The 21,907-nt window shown below is 43.8% G+C and overlaps 2 protein-coding genes across 5 annotated transcripts; both read right to left on the bottom strand.

The window, feature by feature from the left end:
• Window positions 1–3,530: 3,530 nt before the first annotated feature.
• LOC122870710 (sialoadhesin-like) lies at window positions 3,531–21,139 on the bottom strand. The gene is made up of 11 exons (XM_044185071.1): window positions 21,106–21,139; window positions 20,843–21,013; window positions 19,488–19,838; window positions 15,181–15,186; window positions 14,921–14,989; window positions 14,344–14,349; window positions 7,640–7,708; window positions 7,063–7,401; window positions 4,518–4,553; window positions 3,982–4,245; window positions 3,531–3,902 (listed from the first exon to the last, which is right to left on the bottom strand). The coding sequence occupies exons 1-11, from the start codon at window positions 21,137–21,139 to the stop codon at window positions 3,568–3,570; spliced, it is 1,680 nt and encodes a 559-aa protein (XP_044041006.1). The 3' UTR covers window positions 3,531–3,567.
• LOC122870282 (Fc receptor-like protein 5) lies at window positions 10,268–11,840 on the bottom strand. Of its 4 annotated transcripts, none has more exons than XM_044184410.1 (4): window positions 11,606–11,840; window positions 11,255–11,290; window positions 10,719–10,979; window positions 10,268–10,639 (listed from the first exon to the last, which is right to left on the bottom strand). In XM_044184410.1, exons 1-4 carry the CDS (start codon window positions 11,634–11,636, stop codon window positions 10,305–10,307), a joined length of 663 nt encoding a protein of 220 aa, XP_044040345.1. In that variant the 5' UTR covers window positions 11,637–11,840; the 3' UTR covers window positions 10,268–10,304. The 4 variants fall into 4 exon arrangements, with proteins under 4 accessions (XP_044040345.1, XP_044040347.1, XP_044040344.1 ...); XM_044184412.1 differs by having other exon boundaries at window positions 10,268–10,564; window positions 11,255–11,386; window positions 11,606–11,739; XM_044184409.1 differs by having other exon boundaries at window positions 11,255–11,386; window positions 11,606–11,739.
• Window positions 21,140–21,907: the final 768 nt, after the last annotated feature.

The following is a 21,907-nucleotide window of genomic DNA, read 5'->3' on the forward strand; positions in this document are numbered from 1 at the left end:
ACAATCTTGGCTCCGTTGGTGGGGAACACAGTACACACAGAAATTTGTGGACAAAGTGAAACATCTCCAGTTGGACCCAGATGACGTAATGGTTTCAGAGTATGATGTTGTGTCCTTGTTCACCTGCATCCCGACCTCAGAAGCAGTGACAGCGGTGAGAAGACTGCAGGAGGACTCCACCTTGCAGGAAAGGACCGAGCTTACACCTGAACACATCTGCAAACTATTAGACATCTGTCTTAACACAACCTACTTCCAATTCCAGGGACACTTCTACAGACAGATTCACGGCTGTGCTATGGGCTCTCCGGTCTCTCCCATAGTGGCCAACCTGTACATGGAACAGTTAGAGAAGAAGGCATTGTCCTCGTTCCGGGGCACACCACCAAGTCATTGGTACCACTACGTGGATGACACCTTTGTGAAGATCAAGAAACAAGACTTGGAAGCTTTCTCAGAGCATATCAATACTGTGGACCCCAACATCAAGTTCACACGAGAGGATGCCAAAGAGAACCGCCTGGCCTTTCTTGATTGTTCTACACTCAGAGGAGAAGACGGAAAGCTCCAGATAGAAGTGTACAGGAAACCAACACATACAGATCAATACTTGCTCTTTGACTCACACCATCCACTACAGCGTAAGCTGGGTGTAATCCGGACATTACAACACAGAGCCCAAGAAGTGCCCACCGGCTCAGACGGTAAGAAGAAAGAGGAAAAGCATGTCAAGAGTGCACTCTCAGCCTGTGGTTATCCTACTTGGGCTCTCAACAAAGTTAAAAGAGCCAAAAAACAGGACAAAAGTGTAACAGAACCAAGAAGGAATGGTGTCTCCATCCCTTATGTTTCTGGACTGTCTGAAAAACTACAAAGGATCTTTAGACAGCACGATGTTCCTGTTTTCATTAAACCAGGCAACACTTTAAGACAGAAACTTGTTCACCCCGAGGACAAGATGCCCACACAAAAACAGAGCAATGTAGTTTAATCTATTCAATGCAGTAAGGGTGAGACTAAACAGCAAAATGAAGACTTTGGAGTGGCCTAGGCAAAGTCCTGACTTTAATCCTATTGAGATGCTGTGGCATGACCTTAAAAAGGCAGTTCATGCTCGAAAACTCTCCAATGTGGCTGAATTACAACAATTCTGCAAAGATGAGTGGGCCAAAATTCCTCCACAGCGCTGTAAAAGACTCATTACAAGTTATCGCAAACGCTTGATTGCAGTTGTTGCTGCTAAGGGTGGAGCAACCAGTTATTAGGTTTAGGGGGCAATCACTTTTTCACATGGGGCCATGTAGGTTTGGATTTTGTTTTCCCTTAATAATAACAACCTTCATTTAAAAACTGCATTTTGTGTTTACTTGTGTTATCTTTGACTAATATTTAAATTTGTTTGATGATCTGAAACATTTAAGTGTGACAAACATGCAAAAAAATAAGACAGCAGGAAGGGGGCAAACACTTTTTCACACCACTGTGTGTGTGTGTGTGTGTGTGTACATATATATATATATATATATATATATATATATATATATATATAATAATGTCTCTGAGTGGATCTGAAGCAGACGTGAAGGTGGATGTTCCACAGGTGGTGTTGAAGAGTCAGAGTGTGTTTGAGCTCCACCTGCTGGTCATGAAGCAGACAGAGCAGAAAGAGAAATAATGAAGAGAACAGAGTGCTGCTGTTCCACCATCTTCTGCTCTTCCCTTCATTGTTTTCCTCTCTCTGGATGTTGCTGTGCTCTGACAGTAAACCACTGACATTTAGTGACTTAAGGAGCAGCTTTTCTTTCTTATTGAGCTTTCGAATGTGTCTGTTAGCTCACATGACCTTTGACCTTGTCAGCGCTGACATTTCCTCCCTTACTGTAACGTGCAGAAGCTGATGTGGTTCCTGCAGGAGACTGTAAAGTTAAAGTACCTGCTGCTATTCATACTTACTGTTTAGGCTCCGTTATTACTGAGTTCATCAAAAGCAGAAAAAGACAAAAGGATAAAGTCATGAATAATAAAAATAGTAAGTCAAACCTAGAAGATACTAAGTCACAATTTGGACATTAAAAAGTCAAACTCATGAGACAAAAAGATCCTTTTTTAGATGAAAACAACTCAGTATCTCATATTTTTGACTCAGTAAGTGAAACATTTACTTTGTCATAAATTCAAGATTTAAAAAAGTTTCACTAATTTAGTTAGTAGTATGTCATTATTTTACAGGGACACTGCTGCAGTCGCAATGCAGTGACGGTTGTAGGCTTCATAATGATGACACTTAATGTCTGTACAAACTCTCATGACAATCCAGCCAGTAGTTCAGTCTTCTCTCTCTCTCTCTTCTGAAAGTCAGCAAGCAACAAACTTTAACAAATTCAGGAACAAATGAGAAAGAAAGTAATTGAGATCTATCAGTCTTTAAAAGGTTATAAAGCCATTTCCAAAACTTTGGGACTCCAGCGAACCACAGTGAGAGCCATTATCCACAAATGGCGAAAACATGGAACAGTGCTGAACCTTCCCAGGAGTGGCCGGCCGACCAAAATGACCCCAAGAGCGCAGCGACGACTCATCCAAGAGATCACAAAAGACCCCACAACAACATCCAAAGAACTGCAGGTCTCACTTGCCTCAGTTAAGGTCAGTGTTCGTGACTCCACCATAAGAAAGAGACTGGGCAAAAATGGCCTGCATGGCAGAGTTCCAAGACGAAAACCACTGCTGAGCAAAAAGAACATTAAGGCTCGTCTCATTTTTGCCAGAAAACATCTTGATGATCTCCAAGACTTTTGGGAAAATACTCTGTGGACTGACGAGACAAAAGTTAAACTTTTTGGAAGGTGTGTGTCCCATTACATCTGGTGTAAAAGTAACACCGCATTTTAGAAAAAGAACATCATACCAACAGTAAAATATGGTGGTGGTAGTGTGATGGTCTGGGGCTGTTTTGCTGCTTCAGGACCTGGAAGACTTGCTGTGATAAATGGAACCATGAATTCTGCTGTCTACCAAAAACTCCTGAAGGAGAACGTCCGGCCATCTGTTCGTGACCTCAAGCTGAAGCGAACTTGGGTTCGGCAGCAGGACAATGATCCAAAACACACCAGCAAGTCCACCTCTGAATGGCTGAAGAAGAACAAAATGAAGACTTTGGAGTAGCCTAGTCAAAGTCCTGACCTGAATCCTATTGAGATGCTGTGGCATGACCTTAAAAAGGCAGTTCATGCTCGAAAACTCTCCAATGTGGCTGAATTACAACAATTCTGCAAAGATGAGTGGGCCTAAATTCCTCCACAGCGCTGTAAAAGACTCATTGCAAGTTATCGCAAACGCTTGATTGCAGTTGTTGCTGCTAAGGGTGGAGCAACCAGTTATTAGTTTTAGGGGGTAATCACTTTTTCCACACAGGGCCATGTAGGTTTGGATTTTGTTTTCACTTAACAATAACAACCTTCATTTAAAAACTGCATTTTGTGTTTACTTGTGTTATCTTTAGAGATCAATAAAACAAAGTCAGACCCATGTTTACAAAGGATCGGCAGTTCAGTTTAATGAATCATTTCACCTCCAGAAGGTATTTTTATAGGTTACATTACAGCTCATGACAAGTTGCTTCCTGTTTCCATGGCTGATTGCTCTTGATTGGACAGCGCAGACATAGATCCAGCTGGGTGGAGACTCTCCATGATGACTGATGTGACACTTGTAGAGCCCTTCATCAGACTTGGAAACATGGTGGATGGTCATGTGACCTGTAGGCTCAGTGCTGATGAGGAAGCCATCTTTATAGAAAGCAGCTGGGTGGTTGGAGGGAGGGGTATCTGTTTTACAGTGCAGAGTGACGACATGTCCCTCCATAACACGAAGAACAGGACTCTGCAGGATCACTGATCCACCTCAACACAGAGACAAACTACAGCATTTCACCCATTTACACACAGCTTCATCAATACTAACTCCACAGTCTGAGCTTACCAGTGACAGTGATGTTGATGGTGTTACTGGTTGCTCCCTCTCTGGACTCACACCAGTAAACTCCACTGTCCAATGGGAGGACGTGGCTGATCTTACAGGAAGAAACAGCAGGTTTTCCCCAGCCAGCTCCACACTGAGTCCTGGTTTCTCTGGTTGTGTTCCTCCTCAGCGTCCATCCAGCAGAGCTGTCGTCCTCCTCACAGCTCAGAAAGACAGACTCTCCTTTAAACAGCTGAGAGCTGCTGGGACTCACAGTCAGAGAGGCTACAGGAAGAAGATGTGATGTTTAAAAAAACAATGATCTTTTACATCCCCGTGAATGAACATGTACAAGCAGGTGAGATTTATCGTTGCTCATGTGCTTGTTTGATAAATACTAATCCTCAGACGGTTCCTACATGTACTTTGATAAATGAGGCCTTTGGCTTCTAAATGATAAACTGCTCACAATAACCCTCTCCAGACTCTGAACACTAACTTTTGTCTGTAGAAAGAGTCAATCAGGTTTCAGACGCTGACAGAAGAAGTTTAATCACCTTGGTTTGTTGTGCAGCTCAGCAGTGAGGTCAGACCTGAAGAGAAACGACACTCAGGTTGGTTTGAGGTTGTGATACAACAAGACATTCGAAACAGCAGAGAGCAGCGCGCACAACCATCTCTGTGTGTTACTGTCGAAAATACTGATGCAGAGAGGAGGAGCATTAAGCTGATCGTTTTTTAAAGCAAAGTTAAACAACAGTCCCATAAATGTAAAAAAGAACATACTAAGAACTTCTTGCAAAGACATTTTCACAACCTTTCAGATAAAAGTATGTTCATGTTACAGGAGCATTTAGCTGCAATAAAGCAGATACATTCAGTTTGAAAACGAGGCTCTGAACCAGAACATGAAGTGAGGAGAGAAAGAAAACTACATGAAGACACTGAGATGAAAAGTAAAAGAAACAACTGACACAGAATGTAAAGAACATGAATCACGATCGTTCACTGATAGTTAAACTAACACTGCTGGGTGTGTTTTCATTGTTCGGATTTCCTTAAAGTGAAAGTTTCTCTTTTCACCAGAAAGATTCAAGATGTTCATTCAAAGCTGTCAGAGATTCATTGTGATGATCTAAAACTAAAAGCTGCATCTTCCTGTAGGTGACAGCAGTTCAGGAGGACGTGACCAGGAGCTGATTCTGGACCTGCGAGTCTGACAGCTTCTCTCTGCTTTAACCACTGAAATGTGGTCAGAAAGAAACTAAAGTGCAGCGATTGCACACCATCGAACTACACGCCAAGAGTCAGGATCAGAATCAGGTTTATTGCCAAATTGTTTTCACATCCAAGGAATAGGCTTTGGTATTTTGGTGCATAACTGTCCCAATAAGAATGTGTGCATAAAGATTTTAGTCAGATGTGGAGAGCTTTTATGTTATTATAACATGGGATGGGATAAGAATCAGTGTCAGGGGGGGTCCCTGGCCTGGAGGCGTACAGGTCCTGGAGGCGTACAGGTCCTGGAGGAGGACAGGTCCTGGAGGAGGACAGGTCCTGGAGGAGGATAGGTCCTGGAGGTGTACAGGTCCTGGAGTAGGACAGGCCTCAGAGGAGGACAGATGATTCTGCAGTCTGCCCTCGTCCTTGGCAGTGGCAGCAGCGTACCAGATGGTGATGGAGGAGGTGACGATGGACTCAGTGATGGTGGTGTAGAAGTGGACCATCATTGGATCACAGCTGGATGAGCCGTCAGTCTGCTTTCACAGCTCTGTAGTGACTTTTGATGACGGTGGTGTATTTTCCCATATATGTACTAAGGCCGCACAGTTACCACCACCGGCACAGCAGCGTTTTTAAAGTCACTGCATGTTTCCCCTCACAATAACCTGTTTGACAAACATCACACATTTATTAAAAACCTGCATTGTGGAAAGTAACTAAGTACATTTACCCAGGTACTGTACTTCAGCAGAATCTTAAGGTCAACATCTGTTGATCAGAATATTGAATGGCAAACTTGTACAGTACAATATACAGTATCTACAGTTTTAGGTTGTTCTTAGCCCTGCAGCATAGCTCAGTATAGACACATGCATCATAAAGTTGTGTACATGTACAATAACCAAGATATTTAAATAATTTCACTTTGTTAATGACTGATCCCAGAGCTGCCCCAGCAGAGTCAACAGGACCCAGTTCAACCTCATGAGTCATAAGTTCATCCAGAGGAAACCAAAGTACTTATATTCACTAACATATTCTGAAGAGGCTGAACCAAAACTAATTCTTTGAGTACTTCTTACTGTACCTTTCTTTGTGAAGTGCATTATTAATGTTTTGCTCTGATTTATTGCTAATCTCTACCTGCAACACTCAGCCAGTAATTCATCCAGAATTGCTGGGAGTTGTTGCTTTGCAACCCGATCTTATCCTCTTCTGAAGTGTCTTGTAGAGCTGTATACTCTTAATAGTAAAAAATAAATTAAATTAAATTAAAATAACTTGAGTTGCCTTCTGGTCAATGGGTCCTTCCATTAAGAGTCTTTTCACTCTTCCTTCCTGGTTTGAAATGTCTGCTGTTTTGTTTTTAGTTTGTTCTGCGCTTCTTATTGTTATTATTATTATTATTTTGTGTCTCTCTCGTTGGACTTCAGTGTTTCAGTTTATCAGCTTCATCAGCAGCAGGCTTCTCTGAATTCTTCTTCAGTCTTTTATATTTCCTGAACATGAAAAGACCAAAAAAAATCATTATGCAACCAGTAACTGTCAGAGATGCTGACAGTCCTAAATGTCCATTCTTGTTTCCTCCCTCCTTGTTTCCTCCCTCCTTGTTTCCTCCCTCCTTGTTTCCTCCCTCCTTGTGTCCAGCTGTGAGACCTGCAGAGCAGAAACAGGTGAGAGCTATCAGCTGTCAGGTGAACATGTCAGACATTATCTCCTGCACTCTGATCACATGACTCACAGCAGCTGTTTTCTCTAAAGTCTCATCAACAACATCTTTAGAAAACACAAACATCTGATCTGTGATCTGTTTCACTCTCAGCTCAACAACCAGGAAGCAGCTTCACCTGCAGAGACACACTGAGCTCTATAACTCACCTGGGTCTGTCACTGTCAGGGTGATGGTGCTGATGGGATCAGGTGTGTCTCCCTCACTTGTGCTGTCAGATGAAACTCGACACACATATGTTCCAGAGTCTCTGGTGTTGACGTTCTTCAGGACAACAGAAGCGTCTCCGTCCTTCATCTCTGGATCTCTCAGCTCCACTCGACCGCGGAAAGATGGAAGCTGGTAGTTTTCATTTGGATGGTCGTCTCTGAAGAGGAAGACATATTGATCTGACTTCAGGTCAGGTCTGTTCCACTCTATCAGTGAGATGGAGGCACCTCTGGGACCCCGACACTGAAGAGGGACGTCCTGTCCAGGCTTCGCTGTTACTGAACAAAAAACGACAAAATCCAGAGAAAGCAGGAAGCAGAAGTCAGTACTACAGTTATTTTCTTGTGAGCTGTTCATGTTCAAACAGCGCTACAGTCAGGACGAGGTGTAGCTCTCCAGTTTATGGGAGTGTAGCATTTGGATCTGCTGCAAATACATCTCTCAAAAAGTTAGACAATATTCAATATGAGGCGTTGAGACTATGTTCAGGTGCCATTAAAAAAAGCCCAAACTCACCTGGGTCTGTCACTGTCAGGGTGATGATGCTGATGGGATCAGGTGTGTCTCCCTCACTTGTGCTGTCAGATGAAACTTGAACATGTCAGACATTATCTCCTGCACTCTGATCACATGACTCATAGCAGCTGTTTTCTCTAAAGTCTCATCAACAACATCTTTAGAAAACACAAACATCTGATCTGTGATCTGTTTCACTCTCAGCTCAACAACCAGGAAGCAGCTTCACCTGCAGAGACACACTGAGCTCTATAACTCACCTGGGTCTGGGTCTGTCACTGTCAGCTTGATGGTGCTGATGGGATCAGGTGTGTCTCCCTCACTTGTGCTGTCAGATGAAACTCGACACACATATGTTCCAGAGTCGTTGGTGGTGGCGTTCTTCAGGACAACAGAAGCGTCTCCGTCCTTCATCTCTGGATCTCTCAGCTCCACTTTACTTGTGTTATCTTTGACTAATTAAATTTGTTTGATGATCTGAAAGATTTAAGTGTGACAAACATGCAAAAGAATAAGACAGCAGGAAGGGGACACTTTTTCACACCACTGTATATATATATATATATATATATATATATATATATATATATATATATATATATATATATATATATAATGTCTCTGAGTGGATCAGGCCACAGGAAAGAAACAGACTAACTTCCAGAGAAGCAGACGTGAAGGTGGATGTTCCACAGGTGGTGTTGAAGAGTCAGAGTGTGTTTGAGCTCCACCTGCTGGTCATGAAGCAGACAGAGCAGAAAGAGAAATAATGAAGAGAACAGAGTGCTGCTGTTCCACCATCTTCTGCTCTTCCCTTCATTGTTTTCCTCTCTCTGGATGTTGCTGTGCTCTGACAGTAAACCACTGACGTTTAGTGACTGAAGGAGCAGCTTTTCTTTCTTATTGAGCTTTCGAATGTGTCTGTTAGCTCACATGACCTTTGACCTTGTCAGCGCTGACATTTCCTCCCTTACTGTAACGTACAGAAACTGATGTGGTTCCTGCAGGAGACTGTAAAGTTAAAGTACCTGCTGCTACTCATACTTACTGTTTAGGCTCCGTTATTACGGAGTTCATCAAAAGCAGAAAAAGACAAAAGGATAAAGTCATGAATAATAAAAATAGTAAGTCAAACCTAGAAGATACTAAGTCACAATTTGGACATTAAAAAGTCAACCTCGTGAGACAAAAGGATCCTTTTTTAGATGAAAACAACTCAGTATCTCATATTTTTGACTCAGTAAGTGAAACATTTACTTTGTCATAAATTCAAGATTTAAAAAAGTTTCACTAATTTAGATAGTAGTATGTCCTTATTTTACAGGGACACTGCTGCAGTCGCAATGCAGTGACGGTTGTAGGCTTCATAATGACATAATTCACTTAATGTCTGTACAAACTCTCATGACAATCCAGCCAGTAGTTCAGTCTTCTCTCTCTCTCTCTTCTGAAAGACAGCAAGCAACAAACTTTAACAAATTCAGGAACAAATGAGAAAGAAAGTAATTGAGATCTATCAGTCTTTAAAAGGTTATAAAGCCATTTCCAAAGCTTTGGGACTCCAGCGAACCACAGTGAGAGCCATTATCCACAAATGGCGAAAACATGGAACAGTGGTGAACCTTCCCAGGAGTGGCCGGCCGACCAAAATTACCCTAAGAGCGCAGCGACGAATCATCCAAGAAATCAGAAAAGACCCCACAACAACATCCAAAGAACTGCAGGTCTCACTTGCCTCAGTTAAGGTCAGTGTTCGTGACTCCACCATAAGAAAGAGACTGGGCAAAAATGGCCTGCATGGCAGAGTTCCAAGACGAAAACCACTGCTGAGCAAAAAGAACATTAAGGCTCGTCTCATTTTTGCCAGAAAACATCTTGATGATCTCCAAGACTTTTGGGAAAATACTCTGTGGACTGACGAGACAAAAGTTAAACTTTTTGGAAGGTGTGTGTCCCATTACATCTGGCGTAAAAGTAACACTGCATTTTAGAAAAAGAACATCATACCATTAGTAAAATATGGTGGTGGTAGTGTGATGGTCTGGGGCTGTTTTGCTGCTTCAGGACCTGGAAGACTTGCTGTGATAAATGGAACCATGAATTCTGCCGTCTACCAAAAACTCCTGAAGGAGAACGTCCGGCCATCTGTTCGTGACCTCAAGCTGAAGCGAACTTGGGTTCTGCAGCAGGACAATGATCCAAAACACACCAGCAAGTCCACCTCTGAATGGCTGAAGAAGAACAAAATGAAGACTTTGGAGTGGCCTAGTCCAAGTCCTGACCTGAATCCTATTGAGATGCTGTGGCATGACCTTAAAAAGGCAGTTCATGCTCGAAAACCCTCCAATGTGGCTGAATTACAACAATTCTGCAAAGATGAGTGGGCCTAAATTCCTCCACAGCGCTGTAAAAGACTCATTGCAAGTTATCGCAAACGCTTGATTGCAGTTGTTGCTGCTAAGGGTGGCCCAACCAGTTATTAGGTTTAGGGGGCAATTACTTTTTCACACAGGGCCATGTAGGTTTGGATTTTGTTTTCACTTAACAATAACAACCTTCATTTAAAAACTGCATTTTGTGTTTACTTGTGTTATCTTTAGAGATCAATAAAACAAAGTCAGACCCACGTTTACAAAGGATCGGCAGTTCAGTTTAATGAATCATTTCACCTCCAGAAGGTATTTTTATAGGTTACATTACAGCTCATGACAAGTTGCTTCCTGTTTCCATAGCTGGTTGCTCTTGATTGGACAGCGCAGACAGAGATCCAGCTGGGTGGAGACTCTCCATGACAGCTGATGTGACACTTGTAGAGCCCTTCATCAGACTTGGAAACATGGTGGATGGTCATGTGACCTGTAGACTCAGTGCTGATGAGGAAGCCATCTTTATAGAAAGCAGCTGGGTGGTTGGAGGGAGGGGTATCTGTTTTACAGTGCAGAGAGACGACACGTCCCTCCATAACATGAAGGACAGGACTCTGCAGGATCACTGATCCACCTCAACACAGAGACAAACTACAGCATTTCACCCATTTACACACAGCTTCATCAATACTAACTCCACAGTCTGAGCTTACCAGTGACAGTGATGTTGATGGTGTTACTGGTTGCTCCCTCTCTGGACTCACACCAGTAAACTCCACTGTCCAATGGGAGGACGTGGCTGATGGTACAGGAAGAACCAGCAGGTTCTCCCCAGTTGTCACACTGAGTCCTGGTTTCTCTGGTTGTGTTCCTCGTCAGCGTCCATCCAGCAGAGCTGTCGTCCTCCTCACAGCTCAGAGAGACAGACTCTCCTTCAAACAGCTGAGAGCTGCTGGGACTCACAGTCAGAGAGGCTACAGGAAGAAGATGTGATGTTTAAAAAAACAATAATGATCTTTTACATCCCTGTGAATGAACATGTACAAGCAGGTGAGATTTATCGTTGCTCATGTGCATGTTTGATAAATACTAATCCTCAGACGGTTCCTACACGTACTTTGATAAATGAGTCCTTTGGCTTCTAAATGATAAACTGCTCACAATAACCCTCTCCAGACTCTAAACACTAACTTTTGTCTGTAGAAAGAGTCAATCAGGTTTCAGACGCTGACAGAAGAAGTTTACTCACCTTGGTTTGTTGCGCAGCTCAGCAGTGAGGTCAGAACTGAAGAGAAACGACACTCAGGTTGGTTTGAGGTTGTGATACAACAAGACATTCAAAACAGCAGAGAGCAGCGCGCACAACCATCTGTGTGTGTTACTGTCGAAAATAGTTAAACAACAACAGTCCCATAAATGTAAAAAAGAACATACTAAGAACTTCTTGCAAAGACATTTTCACAACCTTTCAGATAAACGTATGTTCATGTTACAGGAGCATTTCTGAGTCAAACAAAAACATGAAAGCGGTGAAAAGCAAACTATGGATTTCTCATTGATCTCGTCTTTTTCTCCGCTGATGTTTTTAGAGTGTACTTACAGAGCAGCCACAGTAGAGATGTTTCCTCCATCCTGACACTCGGTTATATCAAATCTGCACTTTGATTAGTTCATGTTCACATCAAGTAAATCCCTCCTCCTTCCTCTGTGACTGTGGTTTCCTCTCCACACACTATCATGACAAACATTTAGCTGCAATAAAGCAGATACATTCAGTTTGAAAACGAGGCTCTGAACCAGAACATGAAGTGAGGAGAGAAAGAAAACTACATGAAGACACTGAGATGAAAAGTAAAGAAACAACTGACACAGAATGTAAAGAACATGAATACGATGCGTTCACTGACAGTTAAACTAACACTGCTGGGTGTGTGTTCATTGTTCAGATTTCCTTAAAGTGAAAGTTTCTCTTTTCACCAGAAAGATTCAAGATGTTCATTCAAAGCTGTCAGAGATTCATTGTGATGATCTAAAACTAAAAGCTGCATCTTCCTGTAGGTGACAGCAGTTCAGGGAGGACGTGACCAGGAGCTGATTCTGGACCTGCGAGTCTGACAGCTTCTCTCTGCTTTAACCACTGAAATGTGGTCAGAAAGAAACTAAAGTGCAGCGATTGCACGCCATCGAACTACACGTCAAAAGTCAGGATCAGAATCAGGTTTATTGCCAAATTGTTTTCACATCCAAGGAATAGGCTTTGGTATTTTGGTGCATAACTGTCCCAATAAGAATGTGTGCATAAAGATTTTAGTCAGATGTGGAGAGCTTTATGTTATTATAACATGGGAGGGGATAAGAATCAGTGTCGGGGGGGGTCCCCGGCCTGGAGGCGTACAGGTCCTGGAGGAGGACAGGTCCTGGAGGCGGACAGGTCGTGGAGGCATACAGGTCCTGGAGGCGGACAGGTCGTGGAGGCGGACAGGTCCTGGAGGTGTACAGGTCCTGGAGTAGGACAGGTCGTGGAGGCGTACAGGTCGTGGAGGTGGACAGGTCATGGAGGAGGACAGGTCCTGGAGGCGTACAGGTCGTGGAGGCGGACAGGTCATGGAGGAGGACAGGTCCTGGAGGCGTACAGGTCCTGGAGGCGGACAGGTCCTGGAGGCGGACAGGTCGTGGAGTAGGACAGGTCGTGGAGGCGTACAGGTCGTGGAGGCGGACAGGTCCTGGAGGCGGACAGGTCCTGGAGGCGGACAGGTCGTGGAGGAGGACAGGTCGTGGAGGAGGACAGGTCCTGGAGGTGTACAGGTCCTGGAGGAGGACAGGCCTCAGAGGAGGACAGATGATTCTGCAGTCTGCCCTCGTCCTTGGCAGTGGCAGCAGCGTACCAGATGGTGATGGAGGAGGTGACGATGGACTCAGTGATGGTGGTGTAGAAGTGGACCATCATTGGATCACAGCTGGATGAGCCGTCAGTCTGCTTTCACAGCTCTGTAGTGACTTTTGATGACGGTGGTGTATTTTCCCATATATGTACTAAGGCCGCACAGTTACCACCACCGGCACAGCAGCGTTTTTAAAGTCACTGAATGTTTCCCCTCACAATAACCTGTTTGACAAACATCACACATTTATTAAAAACCTGCATTGTGGAAAGTAACTAAGTACATTTACCCAGGTACTGTACTTCAGCAGTCAACATCTGTTGATCAGAATATTGAATGGCAAACTTGTACAGTACAATATACAGTATCTACAGTTTTAGGTTGTTCTTAGCCCTGCAGCATAGCTCAGTATAGACACATGCATCATAAAGTTGTGTACATGTACAATAACCAAGATATTTAAATAATTTCACTTTGTTAATGACTGATCCCAGAGCTGCCCCAGCAGAGTCAACAGGACCCAGTTCAACCTCATGAGTCATAAGTTCATCCAGAGGAAACCAAAGTACTTATATTCACTAACATATTCTGAAGAGGCTGAACCAAAACTAATTCTTTGAGTACTTCTTACTGTACCTTTCTTTGTGAAGTGCATTATTAATGTTTTGCTCTGATTTATTGCTAATCTCTACCTGCAACACTCAGCCAGTAATTCATCCAGAATTGCTGGGAGTTGTTGCTTTGCAACCGATCTTATCCTCTTCTGAAGTGTCTTGTAGAGCTGTATACTCTTAATAGTAAAAATAAATTAAATTAAATTAAAATAACTTGAGTTGCCTTCTGGTCAATGGGTCCTTCCATTAAGAGACTTTTCACTCTTCCTTCCTGGTTTGAAATGTCTGCTGTTTTGTTTTTAGTTTGTTCTGCGCTTCTTATTGTTATTATTATTATTATTTTGTGTCTCTCTCGTTGGACTTCAGTGTTTCAGTTTATCAGCTTCATCAGCAGCAGGCTTCTCTGAATTCTTCTTCAGTCTTTTATATTTCCTGAACATGAAAAGACCAAAAAAAATCATTATGCAACCAGTAACTGTCAGAGATGCTGACAGTCCTAAATGTCCATTCTTGTTTCCTCCCTCCTTGTTTCCTCCCTCCTTGTTTCCTCCCTCCTTGTTTCCTCCCTCCTTGTTTCCTCCCTCCTTGTTTCCTCCCTCCTTGTGTCCAGCTGTGAGACCTGCAGAGCAGAAACAGGTGAGAGCTATCAGCTGTCAGGTGAACATGTCAGACATTATCTCCTGCACTCTGATCACATGACTCACAGCAGCTGTTTTCTCTAAAGTCTCATCAACAACATCTTTAGAAAACACAAACATCTGATCTGTGATCTGTTTCACTCTCAGCTCAACAACCAGGAAGCAGCTTCACCTGCAGAGACACACTGAGCTCTATAACCTCACCTGGGTCTGTCACTGTCAGCTTGATGGTGCTGATGGGATCAGGTGTGTCTCCCTCACTTGTGCTGTCAGATGAAACTCGACACTCATATGTTCCAGAGTCGTTGGTGGTGACGTTCTTCAGGACAACAGAAGCGTCTCCGTCCTTCATCTCTGGATCTCTCAGCTCCACTCGACCGCGGAAAGATGGAAGCTGGTAGTTTTCATTTGGATGGTCGTCTCTGAAGAGGAAGACATATTGATCTGACTTCAGGTCAGGTCTGCTCCACTCTATCAGTGTGATGGAGGCACCTCTGGGACCCCGACACTGAAGAGGGACGTCCTCTCCAGGCTTCGCTGTTACTGAACAAAAAACGACAAAATCCAGAGAAAGCAGGAAGCAGAAGTCAGTACTACAGTTATTTTCTTGTGAGCAGTTCATGTTCAAACAGCTCCACAGTCAGGACGAGGCGTAGCTCTCCAGTTTATGGGAGTGTAGCATTTGGATCTGCTGCAAATACATCTCTCAAAAAGTTAGACAATATTCAATATGAGGCGTTGAGACTATGTTCAGGTGCCATTAAAAAAAGCCCAAACTCACCTGGGTCTGTCACTGTCAGGGTGATGATGCTGATGGGATCAGATGTGTCTCCCTCACTTGTGCTGTCAGCTGAAACTTGAACATGTCAGACATTATCTCCTGCACTCTGATCACATGACTCATAGCAGCTGTTTTCTCTAAAGTCTCATCAACAACATCTTTATAAAACAGAAACATCTGATCTGTGATCTGTTTCACTCTCAGCTCAACAACCAGGAAGCAGCTTCACCTGCAGAGACACACTGAGCTCTATAACTCACCTGGGTCTGTCACTGTCAGCTTGATGGTGCTGATGGGATCAGGTGCGTCTCCCTCACTTGTGCTGTCAGATGAAACTCGACACTCATATGTTCCAGAGTCGTTGGTGGTGACGTTCTTCAGGACAACAGAAGCGTCTCCGTCCTTCATCTCTGGATCTCTCAGCTCCACTCGACCGCGGAAAGATGGAAGCTGGTAGTTTTCATTTGGATGGTCGTCTCTGAAGAGGAAGACATATTGATCTGACTTCAGGTCAGGTCTGCTCCACTCTATCAGTGTGATGGAGGCACCTCTGGGACCCCGACACTGAAGAGGGACGTCCTCTCCAGGCTTCGCTGTTATCTCCTGTGTGTCTGAGATTTAAAACAGGAAAGAATCCAGAGACAAGCAGAAGTCGGTGATTCAGTTTCTCCAGTTTGCTCTCATGAAGTCGGTCTGACATCAGTAACAACAACAGAGATGTGACACACAAACTGCATTTCACGTCCTTTTTGAGGCTGTTCTAGTTATTCCCACGAAAACTGATGCAGTTACATTTATCGTCAGGTGGCGACCTCTAGTGGCCGCAGTAATTATGACGGGATCAAAGGAGGAAGTCAGATGACGTAAGTTAAGTGACGTGAGTTACTAACTAACTTACTTATTTTAACCGTAACCGTGAGCTTTTCTAAACCTAACCAGACTACCGCCGTTTCACAACGTTAACCACGTGTTCATCGTTACCATGACGACGAAGGTCCGGTACGCCTGTCGCTGCACATTCGCAGGAATATTCTCGAAAAAAGGCGCATTACTTTGCGTAAGATACGCACCGCTGTGTGAGGATACGCTGAATTCTTTAAAGGATCTTTTCTGAGAGGGTTCGCTCTGTATCCGGACCTGTTCTGCATCAGACACTAAGACACTTTGGACACATTAGAACCGGAGTTCCGGTGAAAACCGGACTCCTGTCTTTTCTGTTTGCTGAAACATGGAGGCAGGAGCCGCATCCAGAGACTTTCAAATGATGGATATGAAGTTTTAGTTGATCCTAAAGGCTCCTGCTCACTGCAGCTGGCTGATGTCATGTTACAGGAGGTATTTACCGGAAGCACTGAGACTCAAACTGGTTTCACCAAAACAAAACAGTTTACAAGAATTCATCGATAAGAAAAGAAAAGAATCATAAAAGGAACAGTTAGAAAGAACAAAGGACGAAGTTCTGCTCATCACGTAATTTAACAGCATTAATCTATTTTATCACACACACACACACACACACTGCTCACCTTCTGCAGCCAGAGAAAATATCCATATATATATGAGGAAAGCCATGAGAGCACAGTGCTCAGCTCAGGCCGCTGCTTGTCTCAGCACACCTGGGGAGGGCCGCCTCCTCTGTCACGTGATTTCCCAGAACCAGTGAGACGTTCAAGCACAGGCGGGAGAATTCAAAAACATAAAGTTCAGTACAGTACAAGCGACCACCTGGTGGGACTCACAGAGTTTAAACAGGCACAAATACAACTAGATTTGTTGTTTCTGAAGGTTTCTTTTTCAGGTCGAACACAAAGCGAGCTGAGATTTAATACAAATAGTCACAGATAAGTTTTCATGTCGGCAGAGAAGAAACCCTTCTGTAGTGTGACCACACTGTAAGAAATGGAGGGAAACAGTCTGAACACTTCTCTTTAAAACCTTTGATTACCATCAGCCCAAAGTTAGATTTTTCCACTTCCATTGTGGTTCATCTGTTTTTATCTTATTCGATTGTATTTTGTACTTTCATTTGTTAGATTTGATTTAATGGTGGTGCAGATCTGTTTACATTGTTTTCCTTTGTACTTTGTAACATTGCTTTGTTAAAGGTGTTATATAATAAAGTTATTATTATTATGTTTATTATAAGCAGGAGTCTGTGAGTGCACAGTGAGTACGGTCAGCTACAGCTCTATGAAATCTGCAATATAAACAAATATTTAATTCATTGTTTTTGAACTGTATTTGCACATTAAAAAGTACAACTATGGTAAGATAACAGAGACGCTGATCAAAGTAAAAGCCCGTGTGGAGAGAGAAGCTGAACGATCTCCCAAAAACTCAAGAAAGACGAGATTCGATTCATTCTAAATAACTCATGAGGGCTGCTGATAGCATGTCAGATGTCAGATAAGATGGACTGAACTGTAACTCATTAGCAAGCTTTATTCTAGTTCATTTTGTAAATATGACGAACGGATCGTGCTTCTCTCCCAGAATGCACCTGGAGGACTCGGTGTGTGATGAGCTGCTGTGTTTGTAAATCAGACGCGTGTGCAGACTGAATGAAACACTGTGATTGAAACAAACAGCGTTACCTCGCCGCAGGTGTCACGATATCATTGGCTTACTGATCATCACGTGTTCAGCTGCCAGCTGACCGCTAACATCCAATCACATTCAGACACGTTTTAATGGACACGTGCCTTTATGGAGTGATTCTCTGAGCTCCCTCCACCTGCCGAACCCCGTCCTCGTGTCACTCGAGCTTTAATATGTTCACGTGTGCTCCGTCTGCTCAGGTGCCGGACAGATCAGCCGAATCCTTGTTGCTGCTTCTTTTAAAGCTGCTTCGTTTTCTGACGAACTTGTTTGACGTAAATGTCTCCGAGTGACGTGACAGTTGCCATGGAAACAGTTTTAGGTATGTGTCGCGGCCTCGTTCTTCCAGCTGAGATTAGAAGTGTCCCAACAGGTTCAACAGCTCCGTCTGTAGCAGCAGGTGAAATGTTCACGTTACGTCTGAAGGATCAGCACAGACTCATCTCCTGCTGAGACTCTTCAGAAACACGAGCCCTGAAGTTAAAGTGAGGCTTCAGCAGTCAGACTGAGAATCAGGCATCTCAAAGAATAATGCAAGGCACGAAGAAGAGAGGCACAAGGCACGTTTAATAGGATTTAAAAAGAATACAATAAAATAGAAGATATCAAATTGCTAAAAAAAAGGAAACAAAAAACAAATTAAAGAGCCCAATAAAAGTCCCAGTGCAGTGATCTTAATAAATCGGTCTTCAGTCCTGATTTAAAAGAACTGCAGAGTTTGTTCAAAACAGGAAGCCAGTGTAACGATCTGAGAACTGGACTGATGTGGTCTCTCCTGGTCTTAGTGAGGACAGACAGCTGTCTGATCTGTGAGACCAGTAAAGACAGCGTTACAGTAGTCAGCAGTTTCTCTTGACCGTCCCTCAATATCACAACAGTCCAACATCGTCCCAGCCTGTGGGAGTAGCCACTTAGCTGCGCAACATGCTAACACCAAGCTAACCTACAAATAAACAGAACAACAGAAGGCAAGGCTAAACTTTGAGCTTTCAGGTTTGAAGTCGGTCCCGGACAGCCGGTATCAATCCGTCCCTGAGTTTGAACCGGTACCAGCCCTTGGTGAGAAAGCAGTAAAATGCCTAAGATACATCAGGTCTGCATATGTCCCTCCCGCCCCCGAAAATAATGGATTAAGAAGCGCTTTTCTCCCCATGAAAGTAACACCAGCGATTGTCCGACCAATGAGAATTTGGACAAGAACATATCAACCACCCAACCAGAAGGCGTCAGCCATAATTTAAATCTTGTCGAGTTGAGTTCTGATGAACTGACTCACCGACAGGAGACATTAGCAGACTGTCGTGGACTTCAGGAGACTCCAGCGCTCATGTCTGTGTCTCAAGTACGACAGTCTTCTGGAACTATTTATGGCGGTCAGTGAAAGTCATTGATTGTGATGAGCAGAGAGACGCAGAGCAACAAGTTACTGTTTGGGTTTGTTTCAACCCCCCCGCATTTTTTTATCTGTGTTTAACAGCAGCGGGACACAAACATTCAGGAGGAAACAGATCTGAGACCTTTCACACCTGCTGATGGTCACTTTCTGTCTCAGCAGGTTGGTGTGAGTTCTTCTCTGTGCGTCTTCTACGTCTTCTAAAGATCACCAAACCAACAACGACACCAACGACACCATCAAGAAGAAGCACAGCAACTGGCAGACCAGCTACAACACCAACACTATCCTTGTTTCCTCCCTCCTTGTTTCCTCCCTCCTTGTTTCCTCCCTCCTTCTGTGCAGCTGGGAGACCTGCAGAGCAGATACAGGTGAGAGCTATCAGCTGTCAGGTGAACATGTCAGACATTATCTCCTGCACTCTGATCACATGACTCACAGCAGCTGTTTTCTCTAAAGTCTCATCAACAACATCTTTATAAAACACAAACATCTGATCTGTGATCTGTTTCACTCTCAGCTCAACAACCAGGAAGCAGCTTCACCTGCAGAGACACACTGAGCTCTATAACTCACCTGGGTCTGTCACTGTCAGCTTGATGGTGCTGACGGTCTCAGGGGCTCTCTTGCTGCGTCTGTTGCTGTCAGCTGAAACTCGACACTCATATGTTCCAGAGTCGTTGGTGGTGACGTTCTTCAGGACAACAGAAGCGTCTCCGTCCTTCATCTCTGGATCTCTCAGCTCCACTCGACCGCGGAAAGATGGAAGCTGGTAGTTTTCATTTAGATGGCCGTCTCTGAAGAAGAAGACATATAGATCTGACTTCAGGTCAGGTCTGCTCCACTTTATCAGTGTGATGGAGGCACCTCTGGGACCTCTGAAGAGGGACGTTCTCTCCAGGACCTTCGCAGTTAGCTCCTGTGGGTCTGAACAGAAACAGAAAATTCTCCAGTCAGGACTTGACACTGCGACTGATGAAATAACAGCAGAGATCGTCCTCTCCAGGTTACCACCAAGAATCAAACCCTGTTCTCAGACTCATTAAACTGCTGAATCAGAATCAGACTCCTGTGGGTCTGCAGATTTCAAAACAGGAAAGAATCCAGAGACAAGCAGGAAGCTATAAGAAGTCAGTACTCAGTGAGTTCTTTCCTCTGTGAGGCTGTTAAGTCTGAGATTTCAGGAAAAATTGTCAAACTATGTTGTTTGGACATGTGAACTGTGTTCACATCAAACTCGTTTGACCTGTTTTCTGTGTGTGATTTGAAATAATGCAGAGATCATGACGTGTAAATCTGAAGTAGATCTGTGTTTCCAAACCCATTATTCTGATTTTATCTATATTATTCTATATATATATAAAAATATACACACATATAGGGACAAATGAAAGGAAAAAGCTGAATAAAAGAGGAGAAACAGATCAGATTCTTCACTGAAGGTTTGGTGAGGATGAATCAGGTCTCAGCCCAGTTTCACACCTGTGGAAGGTTTTAGACCAGCGTGTAAGTCAACGCTGTCCACCAGCATCTCCATCAGACCAGATGATGAATATACATCTTCAGATCTGTGTGTAGTGACGTCTGTCTCTGCTGCTGTCTGTCCTTTAGCTTGTGTTTCTCTCTACCTGCTGCACTCAGGTGTGTCTGATCTCAGTGAGACGAGCTGGTTAAATAAAGCTATATATATATATATATATATATATATAAAACCAGGAACATCTCGTGGAGAGCAGTTCGTCCAGCAGCCCTGAAGCTGCTCTGGAGGCTCGTGGCGGCCGGACTCTAACACACTTCATGTCGCTTTTTCACCTGTCTGTAAATACACTTCAGCACATTCAAATGCCAGCTGACAGAGTGAGTCTCGGATGAGCGACACAGCAGAGAGGCTCCGGCAGCTTTCTGACTGTCGAACTAATTTATTTACTCACCTTCCAGACAAAACACCGGGTCGAAGCAGCAGACAGACCGCACAGAAAAACGCAAACTTTGGGTCAAACATCGTGCGTCCGTCTCCGTCGGTTCCTGGATGTCCGTCTGTTCCTGGATGTCTCCAGAGTTCCTGCCCACTGACTGCACGCGCCCCGCGGGAGCGCGCACAGCTGAAGCGAAAGTCACCAGACGTGATTTGGGGCCGAGTGCTGTTTAGACAACAGAATCTTCTCTGTGGGGTTCATCAGTGATGATAACTGACCTGAAGTCTGTAGTTTTTGAACGGTCAGAGTCATGTTTTATTAGACTCAGCAGAAGAAGCCTTTCCTTGATACAGTTGGTCTGAAATGTTCGAGGTTTCTTTGATTAATCTCTCAATGTTTCTGATGTAACTCTTTGGTGTTTAGATGTGTTGTTAAGCTTCTCAGACAGTTATACTAGTGTTATTCTCAAATGAGCTTTTTATGAAAATGAATGTCGGGTTTAGATTCACTGTCAAAGTCTGTGCTGATGAAATCATTTGGTTCCTGTCAGTTTGATGAAGTGTTGTGTTATGTTTATTTTAAGGAAGGAGAGGAAGACTGCAGCAGCCAGGCCAGGTGACTCCCCCCATCGGGCTCCTGAGGGCGAGGCCTGCAGTTTGTCCCTGATGTAAAGTGTCTTAGTCAGTACCCCAAACCTGAAGTAAAGAACTGCAGTTTGCCTTATGTCCTCTTTTTCTTATTGTCTGTACCCTTCAGAGCTACAGAACTCATTACCACATCTTCCCCCAAACTGCCAGCTTTTATGCTCAGTAGGTCATACTGCACAGAGTGACAGAATAGTTCATTCTGTTCCCACCCCCTTACTCTCTAACTTCACGTTCCCTTGAACATGTATGTATTGTACATACTGTACAACCACACAGGGGGGTGTAATTGTTGGGGGGGTGTTTGTGCCCTCTTGGATGCCCCTATGGTAGATAAAACAGGACCTCCAGGGTCCCTTCAGTGGAGAAAACACATGCAGTGCCTTTGGAACCATAAATGCATCATGACTTTCTGGCGCCCCGCCCTCTCCTCCGC

Source organism: Siniperca chuatsi, linkage group LG22, assembly GCF_020085105.1.
Source record: "Siniperca chuatsi isolate FFG_IHB_CAS linkage group LG22, ASM2008510v1, whole genome shotgun sequence".
Lineage (NCBI taxonomy): Eukaryota > Metazoa > Chordata > Actinopteri > Centrarchiformes > Sinipercidae > Siniperca > Siniperca chuatsi.